Source organism: Heterodontus francisci, chromosome 5 (genome assembly GCF_036365525.1).
Source record: "Heterodontus francisci isolate sHetFra1 chromosome 5, sHetFra1.hap1, whole genome shotgun sequence".
Lineage (NCBI taxonomy): Eukaryota > Metazoa > Chordata > Chondrichthyes > Heterodontiformes > Heterodontidae > Heterodontus > Heterodontus francisci.
Window position 1 is genome coordinate 10070993 of NC_090375.1, and position 16915 is coordinate 10087907.

The following is a 16915-nucleotide window of genomic DNA, read 5'->3' on the forward strand; positions in this document are numbered from 1 at the left end:
TACAGAACTTGAGTATTGCTGAAAACAGAGACATTTTGTCGAAGCTTGTCATCTTGCACTCATCAGGACAAACCGCAAGAATACCAATGTAAGGGAAAGCAACAAATTTATACTGTATGAGAAGAGAGTGCTGATTGGTTGGTAAGTGGACTCTGATTGGTAGAGGCGTTGCCATGGAGAATGCACCGATTTATGGTGACTGACAGTTAACTGCCAAGCTTTGTTTGAAATTTAAACCAGGCAGCTTGACTCTGGTCAAGGCATTGCCCTGAGGAATGAACCAGCGAATGGCTGTCACTTATTTCACCAGAGTTTAGAAGAACGAGAGGGGATCTCATAGAAACATATAAAATTCTAACAGGACTGGACAGGCTAGATGCAGGGAGGATGTTCCCGATGGCCGGGGAATCCAGAACCAGGGGTCACAGTCTCAGGATACGGGGTATGCCATTTAGAACCGAGATGAGGAGAAATTTCTTCACTCAGAGGGTGGTGAACCTGTGGAATTCTCTACCGCAGAAGGCAGTGGGGGCCAAGTCAATAAATATATTCAAGACGGAGATAGATATATTTCTTAATGCCAAAGGGATCAAGGGATATGGGGAGAAAGTGGGAACAGGGTACGGAATTAGACGATCAGCCATGATCTATTTTGAATGGCGGAGCAGGCCTGAAGGGCTGAATGGCCTACTCCTGCTCCTATTTTCTATGTTTCTATTTTGTTTAGCTGTAATATGCACAAAGTAAGTACCTGTTCCTTCTGTCTGAAAAGAACAGGGCCCTGTGCATCAATATATGTAACTTCCTGTATGCATAAGTGTGTCAGACTGCAAGCCCGACTGACAATCTTAAATTGGTTGTCAGCGTAATTCTTAGCACACTGAGGATTATTTAACAAATGTTGCCCAATCACGGAATCACATCTAATGTTCATAAGATCATAAGAACTAGGAGCAGGAGTAGGCCGTCCGGCCCCTCGAGCCTGCTCCGCCATTCAATAAGATCATGGCTGATCTTTTCGTGGACTCAGATCCACTTACCCGCGCTCTCACTGTATCCCTTAATTCCTTTATTGTTCAAAAAGATATCTACCTTAGCTTTAAAAACATTTACTGAAGAAGCGTCAACTACTTCACTGGGCAAGGAATTCCATAGATTAACAACCCTCTGGGTGAAGAAGTTCCTTCTTAATTCAGTCCTAAATCTGCTCCCTCTAATCTTGAGGCTATGCCCTCTTGTCCTAGCTTCACCTGCCAGTGGAAACATCCTCTCTACTTGTATCTTATCTATTCCCTTCATAATTTTATATGTTTCTATAAGATCCCCCCTCATTCTTCTGAACTCCAATGAATATAATCCCAATCTACTCAGTCTCTCCTCATAAGCCAACCCCCTCAACTCCGGAATCAACCGAGTGAACCTCCTCTGCACCCTCTCCAGTGCCAGTATATCCTTTCACAAGTAAGGAGACCAAAACTGCACACAGTACTCCAGGTGCGGCCTCACCAGTACCTTATACAGCTGCAACATAACCTCTCTGCTTTTAAACTCAATCCCTTTAGCAATGAAGGACAAAATTCCATTTGCCTTCCTAATTACTTGCTGTATCTGCAGACCAACCTTCTGCGATTCATGCACAAGGACACCCAGGTCCCTCTGCATAGCAGCATGCTGCAACTTTTTACCATTCAAGTAATAATCCTTTTTACGGTTACTCCTACCGGAATGAATGACTTCACATTTATTAACATTGTATTCCATCTGCCAGACCTTTGCCCACTCACTCAATGTTGGACAATGTGTTTTGAGTTTTGCAAGCACGGGCTGGTTGGGTACAGCCTGTACCTTGCCCGTTGCAAACAGCGGAAGGACATGTTGTTTGATACAATCCGCCAGTCTTTGGGACTTACGGTCGAAAACGAGACTCCCGAATGGTATGTTGCCTCCCAGGTGCACAGGTCAGGGATGTCGCAGATCGGCTGCAGAACATTCTGAAGGGGGGAGGGTGAACAGCCAGTTGTCGTTGTGCACATAGGCACCAATGATATAGGTAAAAAACGGGATGAGGTCCTACAAGCAGAATTTAGGGAGTTAAGAGCCAAGTTAAAAAGTAGGACCTCAGAGGTAGTAATCTCAGGATTGCTACCAGTGCCACGTGCTAGTCAGAGTAGAAATGAAAAAATAGTCAGGATGAATGTGTGGCTTGAGAGATGGTGCAGGAAGGAGGGGTTCAGATTTTTGGGACATTGGGATCGGTTCTGGGGGAGGTGTGACTATTACAAATTGGACGGTCTACAACTGGGCCGGACTGGAACCAATGTCCTTGGGGGTGCTTTTGCTAACGCTGTTGGGGAGGGTTTAAACTAATGTGGCAGGGGGATGGGAACCAAATGAGGAGGTCAGTGGACAGTAAGGAGGTAGTAACTAAAGCCTGTAAGGAACTAGATAATGAAGTCAGCGTGACTAAGGGGAAGAGTAGGCAGGGAGCAGATGATGAATATAAAGGGACTGGTGGTCTGAGGTGCATTTGTTTTAATGCAAGAAGTGTAGTAGGTAAGGCAGATGAACTTAGGGCTTGGATTAGTACCTGGGAGTATGATGTTATTGCTATTACTGAGACTTGGTTGAGGGAAGGGCATGATTGGCAACTAAATATCCCAGGATATTATGCTTCAGGCGGGATAGAGAGGGAGGTAAAAGGGGTGGAGGAGTTGCATTACTGGTCAAAGAGGATATCACAGCTGTGCTGAAGGCGGGCACTATGGAGGACTCGAGCAGTGAGGCAATATGGGCAGAACTCAGAAATAGGAAGGGTGCGGTAACAATGTTGGGGCTGTACTACAGGCCTCCCAACGGCGAGCGTGAGATAGAGGTACAAATATGTAAACAGATTATGGAAAGATGGAGGAGCAACAGGGTGGTGGTGATAGGAGATTTTAATTTTCCCAACATTGACTGGGATTCTCTTAGTGTTAGAGGTCCAGATGGAGCAGAATTTGTAAGGAGCATCCAGGAGGGTTTTCTCGAGCAGTATGTAAATAGTCCAACTCGGGAAGGGGCCATACTGGACCTGGTGGTGGGGAATGAGCCCGGCCAGGTGGTTGAAGTTTCAGTAGGGGACGACTTTGGGAATAGTGATCACAATTCCGTAAGTTTTAGAATAATCATGGACAAAGACGAGAGTGGTCCTAAAGGAAGAGTGCTAAATTGGGGGAAGGCCAACTATACCAAAATTCGGCAGGAGCTGGGGAATGTAGATTGGGAGCAGCTGTTTGAAGGTAAATCCACATGTGATATGTGTGAGGCTTTTAAAGAGAGGTTGATTAGCGTGCAGGAGAGACATGTTCCTGTGAAAATGAGGGATAGAAATGGCAAGATTAGGGAACCATGGATGACAGGTGAAATTGTGAAACTAGCTAAGAGGAAAAAGGAAGCATACATAAGGTCTAGGCGGCTGAAGAAAGACGAAGCTTTGGAAGAATATCAGGAATGTAGGACCAATCTGAAACGAGGAATTAAGAGGGCTAAAAGGGGTCATGAAATATCTTTAGCAAACAGGGTTAAGGAAAATCCCAAAGCCTTTTATTCATATATAAGGAGAAAGAGGGTAACTAGAGAAAGTATTGGCCCACTCAAGGACAAAGGAGGAAAATTATGCGTGGAGTCAGAGAAAATGGGTGAGATTCTAAACGAGTACTTTGCATCGGTATTCACCGAGGAGAGGGACATGACGGATGTTGAGGTTAGGGATAGATGTTTGATTACTCTAGGTCATGTCGGCATAAGGAGGGAGGAAGTGTTCGGTATTCTAAAAGGCATTAAGGTGGACAAGTCCCCTGGTCCGGATGGGATCTATCCCAGGTTACTGAGGGAAGCGAGAGAGGAAATAGCTGGGGCCTTAACAGATATCTTTGCAGCATCCTTAAACACGGGTGAGGTCCCGGAGGACTGGAGAATTGCTAATGTTGTCCCCTTGTTTAAGAAGGGTAGCAGGGAAAATCCAGGTAATTATAGACCGGTGGGCCTGACGTCAGTGGTAGGGAAGCTGCTGGAGAAGATACTGAGGGATAGGATCTATTCCCATTTGGAAGAAAATGGGCTTATCAGTGATAGGCAACATGGTTTTGTGCAGGGAAGGTCATGTCTTACCAACTTAATAGAATTCTTTGAGGAAGTGACAAAGTTGATTGATGAGGGAAGGGCTGTAGATGTCATATACATGGACTTCAGTAAGGCATTTGATAAGGTTCCCCATGGTAGGTTGATGGAGAAAGTGAAGTCGCATGGGATCCAGGGTGTACTAGCTAGATGGATAAAGAACTGGCTGGGCAACAGGAGACAGAGAGTAGCAGTGGAAGGGAGTTTCTCAAAATGGAGACGTGTGACCAGTGGTGTTCCACAGGGATCCGTGCTGGAACCACTGTTGTTTGTGATATACATAAATGATTTGGAGGAAAGTATAGGTGGTCTGATTAGCAAGTTTGCAGACGACACTAAGATTGGTGGAGTAGCAGATAGTGAAGGGGACTGTCAGAGAATACAGCAGAATATAGATAGATTGGAGAGTTGGGCAGAGAAATGGCAGAAGGAGTTCAATCCGGGCAAATGCGAGGTGATGCATTTTGGAAGATCCAATTCAAGAGTGAACTATACAATAAATGGAAAAGTCCTGGGGAAAATTGATGTACAGAGAGATTTGGGTGTTCAGGTCCATTGTTTCCTGAAGGTGGCAACGCAGGTCAATAGAGTGGTCAAGAAGGCATACGGCATGCCTTCATCGGACGGGGTATTAAGTACAAGAGTTGGCAGGTCATGTTACAGTTGTATAAGACTTTGGTTCGGCCACATTTGGAATACTGCGTGCAGTTCTGGTCGCCACATTACCAAAAGGATGTAGATGCTTTAGAGAGGGTGCAGAGGAGGTTCACCAGGATGTTGCCTGGTATGGAGGGCGCTAGCGATGAAGAGAGGTTGAGTAGATTAGGATTATTTTCATTAGAAAGACGGAGGTTGAGGGGGGACCTGATTGAGGTGTACAAAATCATGAGAGGTATAGACAGGGTGGATAGCAAGAAGCTTTTTCCCAGAATGGGGGATTCAATTACTAGGGGTCACGAGTTCAAAGTGAGAGGGGAAAAGTTTAGGGGGGATATGCGTGGAAAGTTCTTTACGCAGAGGGTGGTGGGTGCCTGGAACGCGTTGCCAGCGGAGGTGGTAGACGCGGGCACGATAGCATCTTTTAAGATGTATCTAGACAGATACATGAATGGGCAGGAAGCAAAGAGATACAGACCCTTAGAAAATAGGCGACAGGTTTAGATAGAGGATCTGGATCGGCGCAGGCTTGGAGGGCCGAAGGGCCTGTTCCTGTGCTGTAATTTTCTTTGTTCTTTGTTCTATATACCTAGCAGCACACTGACATTGAAATTTATATATCACATTACTCACAAACTGGTGCATTCTCCATGGCAATGCCTCTACCAATCAGACTTCACTTGCCAACCAATCAGCACTCTCTTCTCATACACTATAAATTTGTTGTTTTCCCTTACATTGGTATTCTTGCAAATTGTCCTGATGAGTGCAAGATGAAACGCTTCAACAAAATGTCTCTGTTTTCAGCAATACTCAAGAGATCTGTACGCTACTCCAATTCTGGCCTCTTGAGCTCCCCTCGATTTTAATCACTCCACCACTGGCAGCAGGGCCTTCAGCTCCCTCGAATTCCCTCCCTAGAACTCTCTGCCTCTCTTACGTTCCTTCTCCCTTAAGACGCTCTTTAAAACCCACCTCTCTGACCAAGCTTTTGGCCACCTACCCTAATATCTCTTTATATAGTTCAGTGTCGAATTTTGTTTGATAACACCGTGGGATTTTTTACTATGTTGAAGCTGCTATTAAACTGCAAGTTGTTATTGAGTCACCTTCTCCAATTCTCCTACCTCCTGTGTGGGGTCACTGACTGCTCACACCCGCTTCCCCCGTTGAACATCTTGGGCTGTTTTCCAACATTAAATGTGCCATACAAGCATAATTTGTTTTCAAGTGCATTGTATAAATTATCAACTTTATTGTAACACTCCAATTTCACCAACACCTTTACTCATGGTGTGAAGAAAATATTAAAGACTCCAAAAAAAAAATTTGCTTCATTTTTGCTGTCAAAGTTATATATTACGAATAATATTTAATCATACCTATATCTCCATTTTCCATTGCTTTAATGTCAGGTCGGAATCTGCAATCAGTGGGTGCGATTACACTCTCCATTTCTTTATCTAGTTCATTCAGTGACATGGCAAAGTTGGTGAAATTGTACATCTGGAAAAGATTCCAAAATCATTCTACAAATGTAATTAGGTCCATTGCTGTAGAGACGAAAACTAGTGACATTTAACACATGGGCCCTGCAGGGTTGAAGCTCTGTGGAAAGGAAGACTTGCATTACTACAACCCTTTTCACAACCTCAGGATGTCCCAAAGCGCTTTCGAGCCAATGAAGTACTTTTGAAGTGCAGTCATTGCTGTAATTTCGGAAATGTGGCAGCCGATTTTACACACAGCAAGATCCCACAAACAGCAATGTGATAATGACCAGATTATCTGCTGTTAGTCATGTTGATTGAGGGATAAATATTGGCCAGCACATCAGGGACAGCTAGTAGCAGTGGGATCTTTTACGTTCACCAAAGAAGGCAAACAGGACCTGCAGTGTAACGTCTCATCTTAAAGACAGCACTTCTGACCGTGCAGCACTCCCTCAGTACTACAATGGAGTGCCAGTCTAGAATTTTGTGCTCAAGTCGAGGAGAAGGCTATGGAGGGAAGTCTACAGCACGAGTCTAGGAGACTGAAGGCACGGAGTCTAATGGTGGGGCTAATGGGGGGCAATGCACAAGAGGCATGGAGACTTTAGCAGGGAAGTAAGAACCCTCAGTCCTCAATGAGAAGGAAGATTTTAGTTGAAAATGCAGAACTAGTTGCTAGAATTTAATGCATCTTAAGTATTTCAACGACAGCACCTGCATTCATTGGCAAATAATTCTAATTGGACAAATAAATGGTAATCCTCATCATACCCATGGGACATGGAGGCTAACCTGTTCAGAGTTCGGTGGTCTAGGTGCTATCTTCCACAGCAGGCGACTTCCTGGTATAACCTGCACACTTTCAGAGGTATCTGGCAATCGCATTTCATCCGGTTCTGATTTCTGTGAAACTACTGACTAGGATAGTCACACCATAAAAGATGCTGGTTATTACATACCGAATGAAACCAGGAAAGTTTAACCAATTATAAACGTAACATTGTAAAGTCTTCTTCTAAGATGACCATTTCCAATGAGCTGTTACAGATCACACAACAAAAGTGAGGCTCATGGAATAGAAGGACCAGTGTCCAATTGGGTAAAAAATTGGCTTAAGGACAGCAGTAAATGATTGTTTTTCAGACTACAGGATGGTCTTCAGTGGTGTTCCCCAAGGGTCAGTGCTGGGACCACTGATTTTTTTTTTGCTATATATAAATGACTTGGATCTTGGAATACAGAGCAGAATCTCAAAATTTGCTGATCACACCAAACTTGAAGGTGTGGCAAGCAGTGAGGCTGATACAAACTATTTGCAACAGCACATAGATAGGCTGGCAGAATGGGCAGGCAAGTGGCAGATAGAATTTAATACTGACAAGTGTGAGGTGATGCAATTTGGTAGAAGGGATAGGGTGCAGTTCTAAAGAGTGTCAGGAACAGAGGGACCTAGGGGTGCATTGATCTTTGAAGGCAACAGGACATATTGAGTGTGTGGTTAGTAAAGCATATGAGATCTTGGGCTTCATAAATAGAGGCATTGAGTACAGAAGCAGCGAAGCGATACTGAACCTTTATAAAGCTCAGGTTAGGCCCCAACTGGACTGCTGCATTCAGGGCTAGTCACCACACTTCAGGAAGGATGTGAAGGTGCTTGAGGGGGCACAGAGGAGATTTACCAGAATGGTTTAGGGATGGGGCATTTTAGTTACAAGTTTAGATTGGAAAAGCTGGGGATTTTCTCCTTTGAGCAAAAGAGATTGAGGGGAGATTTGATAGAGGTGTACAAGATGATGACAGGTTTAGATAGGTTAGACAAGGAAAAACTGTTCCCATTAACTGATGGTACAAGGACTAGGGGACACAGATTGAAGGTTTTGGGAAAGAGATGCAGGGGGAATGTGAGAAAGAACTTTATTTACGTGAGTGGCAATGACCTGGAACCCGATGCCCATATGGGTGATGGAAGCAGAGACAATCAATGATTTCAAAAGGAAATTGGATGGCCATTTGAAGGAAATAAATTTGCAGGGCTACGGGATCGAACAGGGGAGTGAGAGTGACTGGATTGCTCCATGGGGAGTTGGCATGGACACAATGGGCCGAATGGCCTCCTTCTCTACCATAAATGACTCTATAATGGGACTATGAAGAGGACATTGCTGAGCAAAGCTACACACAGTCTTGCCTCACTGCATTTTCAGCACCACTCCAACCTCATTGTGTCATAGAAACATAGGAGTAGGCCATTCAGCCCTTCGAGTCTGCTCCGCCATTCATTATGATCATGGCTGATCATCCAACTCAGTAACCTGTTCCCGCTTTCCCCCCATATCCTTTGATCCCTTTCAACCCAAGAGCAATATCTAACTCCTTCTTGAAAACATACAATGTTTTGGCCTCAACTGCTTTCTGTGGTAGCGAATTCCACAGGCTCAGCACTCTCCGGGTGAAGAAATTTCTCCTCATCTCAGTCCTGAAAGGTTTACCCCGTAGCCTTAGACTATGACCCCTGGTTCTGGACTCCCCCACCATCGGGAACATCCTACCTGCATCTACCCTGCCAAGTCCTGTTAGAATTTTATAAGTTTCTGAGATCCCCCCTCACTCTTTTGAACTCCAGTGAACGTAATCCTAACCGACTCAATCTCTCCTCTTACGTCAGTCCCGCCATCCCAGGAATCAGTCTGGTAAACCTTCGCTGCACTCCCTCTAAAGCAAGAACATCCTTCCTCAGATAAGGAGACCAAAACTGCACACAATATTCCAAGTGTGGCCTCACCAAGACCCTGTATAATTGCAGAAAAACATCCCTGCTCCTGTGCTCGAATCCTCTCGCTATAAAGGCCAACATACCATTTGCCTTTTTTACCGCCTGTTGGACCTGCATACTTATGTTCAGCGACCGGTGTACGAGAACACCCAGATCTCGTTGCATATTCCCCTCTCTCAATTTATAGCCGTTCAGATAATAATCTGCCTTGCTGTTTCTACTACCAAAGTGGATTGGAGGTGTGCAAAGGAAACCTGACGTGGGTCGGAATTCTGGACCCGGAGGTCCGACCCCACCCGACCCGAACCGGGCACATGTTGTCGGGACCCATCGGGGTGGGGTCAGGTGGCAGGCTTTTACATCAGTACACGGGTAAAGGTCTGCTACCCGACCTGACCCCGACGGGATCCGACGGCATATGTCGGGCTTCCGGGTCGGGCTTCCGGGTCCAGCATTCGGACGTGGGTCGGGTTTCCTTTGCACACCTGTAAAGTGGATAACCTCACATTTATCCAAATTATGCTGCATCTGCCATGTATTTTCCCACTCACTCAACTTGTCCAAATCACCCTGAAGCCTCTCTGCATCCTCCTCACAATTCACCCTCCCACCCAGTTTTGTGTCATCTGCAAATTTGGAGATATTACATTTAGTTCCCTCATCTAAATCATTAATATATATTGTGAATAGCTGGGGTCCTAGCACCAATCCCTACGGTAACCCACTAGTCACTGCCTGCCATTCGGAAAAAGACCCGTTTATTCCTACTCTTTGTTTCCTTTCTGCCAACCAATTTTCTATCCATTGCAATACACGACCCCCAATCCCACGCGCTTTAATTTTACATGCTAACCTCTTATGTGGGAATTTGTCGAAAGCCTTCTGAAAGTCCAAATAAACCACATCCACTGGCTCCTCCTCATCAACTCTACTAGTTACATCCTCGAAGAATTCTAGTAGATTTGTCAAGCATGATTTCCCTTTCGTAAATCAATGCTGACTCTGTCCGATTCTACCACTGTACTCCAAGTGCTCTGCTATAAAATCTTTGCTAATGGCCTCTAGAATTTTCCTTACTACTGACGTCAAGCTGACTGGTCTATAATTCCCTGCTTTCTCTCTAGCTCCCTTTTTAAATAGTGGGGTTACATTAGCTACCCTCCAATCTGTAGGAACTGTTCCAGAGTCTATAGAATTTTGGAAGATGACCACCAATGCATCCACTATTTCTAGGGCCACTTCCTTCAGTACTCTGGGATGTAGACCATCAGGCCCTGGGGATTTATTCCCCAACACCATTTCTCTACTAATACTGATTTCCTTCAGTTCCTCCCTCTCACTAAACCCTGTGTTCCCCAACATTTCTGGTATGATATTTGTGACCTCCTTTGTGAAGACAGAACCAAAGTATGCATTTGGTTGGTCAGTCATTGCTTTGTTCCCCATAATAAATTCCCCTGTTTCTGACTGTAAGGGACCTACATTTGTCTTCACCATTCTTTTTCTCTTCACATACCTATAGAAACTTTTACAGTCAGTTATGTTCCCCGCAAGCTTACTCTCGTACTGTATTTTCCCCTTATCAATCCCTTGGTCCTCCTTTGCTGAATTCTAAATTGCTCCCAAGTCTCAGGTCAGTTGTTTTTTCTGGCGAATTTGTATGCCTCTTCCTTGTATCTAATGCTATCTCTAATTTTCCTTGTAAGCCATGGTTTAGCTATCTTTCCCGTTTTACTTTTGCACTAGACAGGAATAAACAATTGTTACAGTTCATCCATACACTCTTTAAATGTTTGCCATTGCCTATCCACCGTCATCCCTTTAAGTAACATTTCCCAATCCGTCATGGCCAACTCGCGCCTCATACCTTCGTAGTTTCCTTTATTAAGATTCAGGACCCTAGTCTCAGAATCAACTACGTCACTCTCCATCATGATGAAGAATTCTATCATATTATGGTCACTCATCCCCAAGCGGTCTCGCACAATTAGACTGTCAATTATTCCTCTCTCATTACACAATATCCAGTCTAGGATTCTCTAGTCGGTTCCTCAACATATTAGTCCAGAAAACCATCCCGTATACACTCCATGAATTCCTCCTCTATGGTATTGTGACGAATTTGATTTGCCCAATCTATATGCAAATTTAAATCACCCATAATTACAGATGTTCCTTTATTGCATGCGTATCTAATTTCCTGTTTAATGCCATTCCCAACATCACAACTACAGTTTGGGGATCTATATACAACCCCTACTAACGTTTTTTGCCCCTTGTGTTTCTCAACTCTACCCATACAGATTCCACATCGTCAGAGCTAATATCTTCCCTCACTATTGCGTTAATTTCCTCTTTAACCTGCAATGCAACTCCACCGCCTTTTACTTTTTGTCTGTCCTTCCTAAGTACTGAATACCGCTGGATGTTCATTTTCCATCCCTGGTCACCCTGCAGCCATGTCTCCGTAATCCCGACTATATCATACCCGTTTACGTCTATTTGCGTGATTAATTCATCCACTTTATTGCGAATGCTCCACGCGTTAAGGCACAGAGCCTTAAGGCTCGTCTTTTTAACATTACTTGGCCCCTTCCCACTATTTTTCACTGTGGCCATGTCTGATTCTGGCGCTTGATTTCTCTGCCTATCACTTTTCTTATTTCCCTTACTGTCTTTGGTTCTCGTCTTTGATTTCCCCCTCCTCTGACTCCTTGCAAAGGTTCCCATCCCCCTGCCATTTTAGTTTACACCCTCCCCAACCACTCTAGCATATACTCCCCCTAGGACATCAGTCCCAGTCCTGCCCAGGTGTAAGCCGTCCAGTTTGTACTGTTCCCACCTCCCCCAGAACCGGTCCCAATGTCCCCGGAATCTAAAACCCTCCTCCTCACACCATCTCTTCAGCCACGTATTCATCCGATATATTCTGCTATTTCCACTCTGACTAGCACGTGGCACTGGTAGTAATCTTGAGATCACTACTTTTGAGGTCCTACTTTTCAACTTACTTCCTAACTCCCTATATTCTGCTTTCAGGACCTCATCCTTTTTGTTCCACCTACATCGTTTATACCAATGTGTACGACGACCACTGGCTGTTCACCCTCCCCCTTCAGAATGTCCTGTAACCGCTCTGAGACATCCTTGAACCTCGCACCGGGAGGCAACATACCGTCCTGGAGTCTCGTTTGCAGCCACAGAAATGCTCATCCATTCCCCTTACAATTGAATCCCACTATTGCATTCCCACACTTTTTACTCTTCCCCTGTGCAGCAGAGCCAACTGTGGTGCAACGAATTGGGCTGTTGCTGCTTTCCGCTGAGAGGCCATTTCCCCCAACAGTATCCAAAGCAGAATATCTGTTTTGCAGAAGAGTGGAAAGGGGATCTTAACACTGAGGTTTACTGAAATGTCTCAGTGCATCACAGGAAACACATGGATACCACAGCAAAGGACGAGAGGTTAGGAGTAAAGACCAAAAGTTTGGTCATGCTTGGGTTTTAAGGAGGGTCATAAAGGAGGAGAAGCAGATGGAGAGGAAGCAGTGGTGAGGGAGGGAATTCTACAGCATGGGCCTCGAAGGATGAAGGCATGGACCTTATGCTGGGGTGAAGGGAGGGATCTGCAAGAGGCATGGAAACTTTGGCAAGGGAGAGGTTTGTCAAGCTGGAGGAGGTTCGAAATAGTGAGGAACAAGGCCGTAGAAGGGTTACACCTAAGGATTAGAATTTTAAACTGGGTTGTTTGAGGGACTGGTACCCAACCAAGAAAGAATCCAAATTAATCCAGTTAAAGGCTCTATGACTCTAAGTACAAATCTCCACAGTAGCTATAAGTGTTTAAAAAGACTGGCAAAAGAGTAACATTACCCAATCAGCCAAACTTTTGGAAAGGTTCATTTTAACATTTTAAATCAATGAGCCTGTGCTTACCGATTTGCTCAGCTTCTTCTCCTCTGCATTTTTCTTGTCGTTCTTTTTGTAGGCGTCGAATGTACTGGGGTCAATCGCCCACAGACACTCTGTCCACTTTCCATATACTGCACAGAGCTTCTTCTTACTGTGACAAACCACAAAACAGTTTCAGTGTAAATCATAAGCAATAGGTTCTATATTCATCATTCCCATATAATACTGTGAATTTATCTCAGCAAAAGGTGCAGATCACTCAGCATTGGAATAGAAACACGCAATAAAGGAGAGGAAGAGAGCACCTCGTCCCTTAATCCTGTCCCATTCAGGCATGTTGCAATTTACAGCATTAAAACCACCCCATCCCACCCTACTGCCATCTCACCATCCCCCATATCAATCCCCACTGCATTCCCATCCCAACCTGCTCAACCACCAACCCCCCCACCCCCACAGCTCCCCCACCCCACTGCCCCTCTTCCCGCCCCCCACCGCCCCTCCCTTCCCTCCCCCTCACCCCACTGCCCCTCCCTTCCCTCCCCCTCACCCCACTGCCCCTCCCTTTCCGATCCCCACCCCACTGCTCCTTCCCTCCACTCCGTCCCACCCCTATGCTCTGGGGAGAGGCAAACAAAACAGGAAAAAAATCCTGTGGGAAATCCCTTTCCAACTCCATAAGCAATCACTGCATCGCCAGCAGTGTACACATTTGAGGATTATTGTATGGATACACTGGATTGATATATACAGGGGGACAACCACAGGGATACTGATCTCCATGCCAAACAAACCCTTCCTTTGATTTAAGAGACTATTTGAATAAGGCAGCAACAAAGCTATGTGGCAGACCTGAAATTTGCCTTGAATAAGCCCACTTTTTTTTTTAAATTCATTCGTGGGATTGTGGGTGTCACTGGCCAGGCCAACATTTATTGCCCATCCCCAATTGCCCTTGAGAAGGTGCTGGTGGTGAGCTGCCTTCTTGAACCACTGCAGTCCATGTGAGGTAGGTACACCCACAGTGCTGTTAGGAAGGGAATTCCAGGACTTTAACCCAGCGACAGTGAAGGAACAGTGATACAGTTCCAAGTCAGGATGGTGTGTGACTTGGAGGGGAACTTGCAGGTGGTGGTGTTCCCATGCTTTTGCTGCCCTTGTCCTTCCAGATGATAGAGGTTGCGGGTTTGAAAGGTGCTGTCGAAGGAGCCTTGGTGCATTGCTGCAGTGCATCTTGTAGATGGTACACACTGCTGCCACTGTGTGCCGGTGGTGAAGGGAGTGAATGTTTGTAGATGGGGTGACAATCAAGCGGGCTGCTTTGTCCTGGATGGTGTCGAGCTTCTTGAGTGTTGTTGGAGCCACACTCATCCAAGCAAGTGGAGAGTATTCCATCACACTTCAGACTTGTGCCTTGCAGATGGTGGAGAGGCTTTGGGGAGTCAGGAGGTGAGTTACTCGCCACAGAATTCCCAGCTTCTGACCCAGTCTTGTCGCCATGGTATTTATACGGCTGGTCCAGTTAAGTCTCTGGTCAATGGTGACCATCCCAGGAGGTTGATGGTGAGGAATTCAATAATGTTAATGCCATTGAATGTTATGAGGAGATGTTAGGTTTTCTTTTCTGGAGATGGTCATTGCCTGGCATTTGCATTCATCATATATATCAATGACTTGAATGATGGACTAGAGAGCTATCTATCCTAGTTTGCAAATTACACTAAGTTAGGAGGCACAGTAAGCAGTTTGATGGGAACAGGACATAGACAGATTAAGCATGTGGGCACAACTGTGGCATTTGGAGGTTAATGTGGGGGAATTGTCGAGACAATCCACTTTGGGTCCAAGAAATGGGGCTGGAATCCAAACAGAAGGAAATTATGCTCCAGTTGTATAGAGCCTTGTCAGACCCTACTGGGAGTAACTGTGGCCAGTTCTCCATAGCACAACGCAAGAAGGATATATTGGCCTTGGAGTGGATACAGCACAGATTCACCAGATGCACCGTGTTTGTGAGGAAACAAAGGAGCTAAGGATAGATCGTCTGAAGTTTGCAGGAGACTGTACAGGGCAGGAAGAGTAAATCATTTCTGGAGATGCACTGGTTGTATTCAGACAAGGAGCGGTGGAGCAAAGCAAGTCTGGCCCCACGAAGCTAGATAGCAGACAGGGGACGTGGTTAATCGCAAACAGGTTGAGAAAGAGGAGGAGGGAAAACACTTGGAGTTCACAAGATAGGGGATGCCATTTATGGCTTTGGCTAAGATAGTCTCAACATGGTGAGCAGGGTGGAAGTTGAACCAAACGGATTCAGAGATAGCTTTCGGATTAATGGGACTGGGAACAATGACATTTCTGAAGAGTTTAAAGAAGAAAGAAAGGTGATTAGTCGAACAATAATGGAAAGCTCAGATAGAATGCAAGTGGATTTTCTGGGGAGAGAATGGGTAGTCTGATGAAAACAGTTTTGACTAAAGGAAGAAGAATGCCTGAGCAAAGGGAGCCGTTAAGAGAGTGAGTAAGCAAGCAGCCAAGAACAGGCATTGAGTTGTCAGCATTTAAACAAGGAAGGAATTAATGCAGCAAGTCTAATGGAGGGTGGAGAGAGGAGGTGATGGAGATGGACGAGAAACCACATTGTAATAGGGATTAGAAGTAGATTGGATGGCAGGGGATAGGCAGTTCCACTGATGTGCTCAGTCTCTCAGACGAAGAAAGCCCTGAACTCTTCACATTTCATACTGGAGGTGAGGGCGAAGGTGATTTATGGTGGGAAAATGGAACCGTTAGTTGTTCTTGCTTCCAGAGGATTTCGCTGAGGAGAGTGAGGCACGGTAATTCTTCACATAGTTCAGCGAAATCTACATTTTTTTTTTTTTTTTTTTTTTAAGAGATACAGCACTGAAACAGGCCCTTCGGCCCACCGAGTCTGTGCCGACCAACAACCACCCATTTATACTAACCCTACAGTAATCCCATATTCCCTATCACCTACCTACACTAGGGGCAATTTACAACAGCCAATTTACCTATCACCTGCAAGTCTTTGGATGTGGGAGGAAACCGGAGCACCCGGAGAAAACCCACGCAGACACAGGGAGAACTTGCAAACTCCGCACAGACAGTACCCAGAATCGAACCCGGGTCCCTGGAGCTGTGAGGCTGCGGTGCTAACCACTGCGCCACTGTGCCGCCCAAAAGAGTTGGGCAACATCTTAAAATCCTCTGACTTAGAAATCCTCAGAGGTAGTAATCTCCGGATTGCTACCAGTGCCACGTGATAGTCAGAGTAGAAATGAAAGAATAGTAAGGATGAATGCGTGGCTTGAGAGATGGTGCAGGAGGGAGGGGTTCAGATTTTTGGGACATTGGGACCGGTTCTGGGGGAGGTGGGACTATTACAAATTGGACAGTCTACACCTGGGCCGGACTGGAACCAATGTCCTTGGGGGTGCTTTTGCTAACGCTGTTGGGGAGGGTTTAAACTAATGTGGCAGGGGGATGGGAACCAAATGAGGAGGTCAGTGGACAGTAAGGAGGTAGTAACTAAAGCCTGTAAGGAACTAGATAATGAAGTCAGCGTGACTAAGGGAAAGAGTAGACAGGGAGCAGATGATGAAAGCAAAGGGACTGGTGGTCTGAGGTGCATTTGGTTCAATGCAAGAAGTGTAGTAGGTAAGGCAGATGAACTTAGGGCTTGGATTAGTACCTGGGAGTATGATGTTATTGCTATTACTGAGACTTGGTTGAGGGAAGGGCATGATTGGCAACTAAATATCCCAGGATATCGATGCTTCCGGCGGGATAGAGAGGGAGGTAAAAGGGGTGGAGGAGTTGCATTACTGGTCAAAGAGAATATCACAGCTGTGCTGAAGGAGGGCACTATGGAGGACTCGAGCAGTGAGGCAATATGGGCAGAACT

The 16915-nt window shown here is 45.5% G+C and overlaps 1 protein-coding gene across 4 annotated transcripts in view; it reads right to left on the reverse strand.

Moving 5' to 3' along the window:
* Nucleotides 1-16915, reverse strand: part of osbpl1a (oxysterol binding protein-like 1A) — a 308693-nt gene that overhangs the window by 38379 nt on the left and 253399 nt on the right. For all 4 annotated transcript variants that reach the window (XM_068031100.1, XM_068031099.1, XM_068031098.1 and 1 more), the window contains 3 exons: nucleotides 13018-13144; nucleotides 7101-7226; nucleotides 6198-6321 (listed from right to left, as the gene is read on the reverse strand). In XM_068031100.1, coding sequence (XP_067887201.1) covers nucleotides 6198-6321; nucleotides 7101-7226; nucleotides 13018-13144 — 377 coding nt within the window. The remainder of the gene's footprint in view (nucleotides 1-6197; nucleotides 6322-7100; nucleotides 7227-13017; nucleotides 13145-16915) is intronic.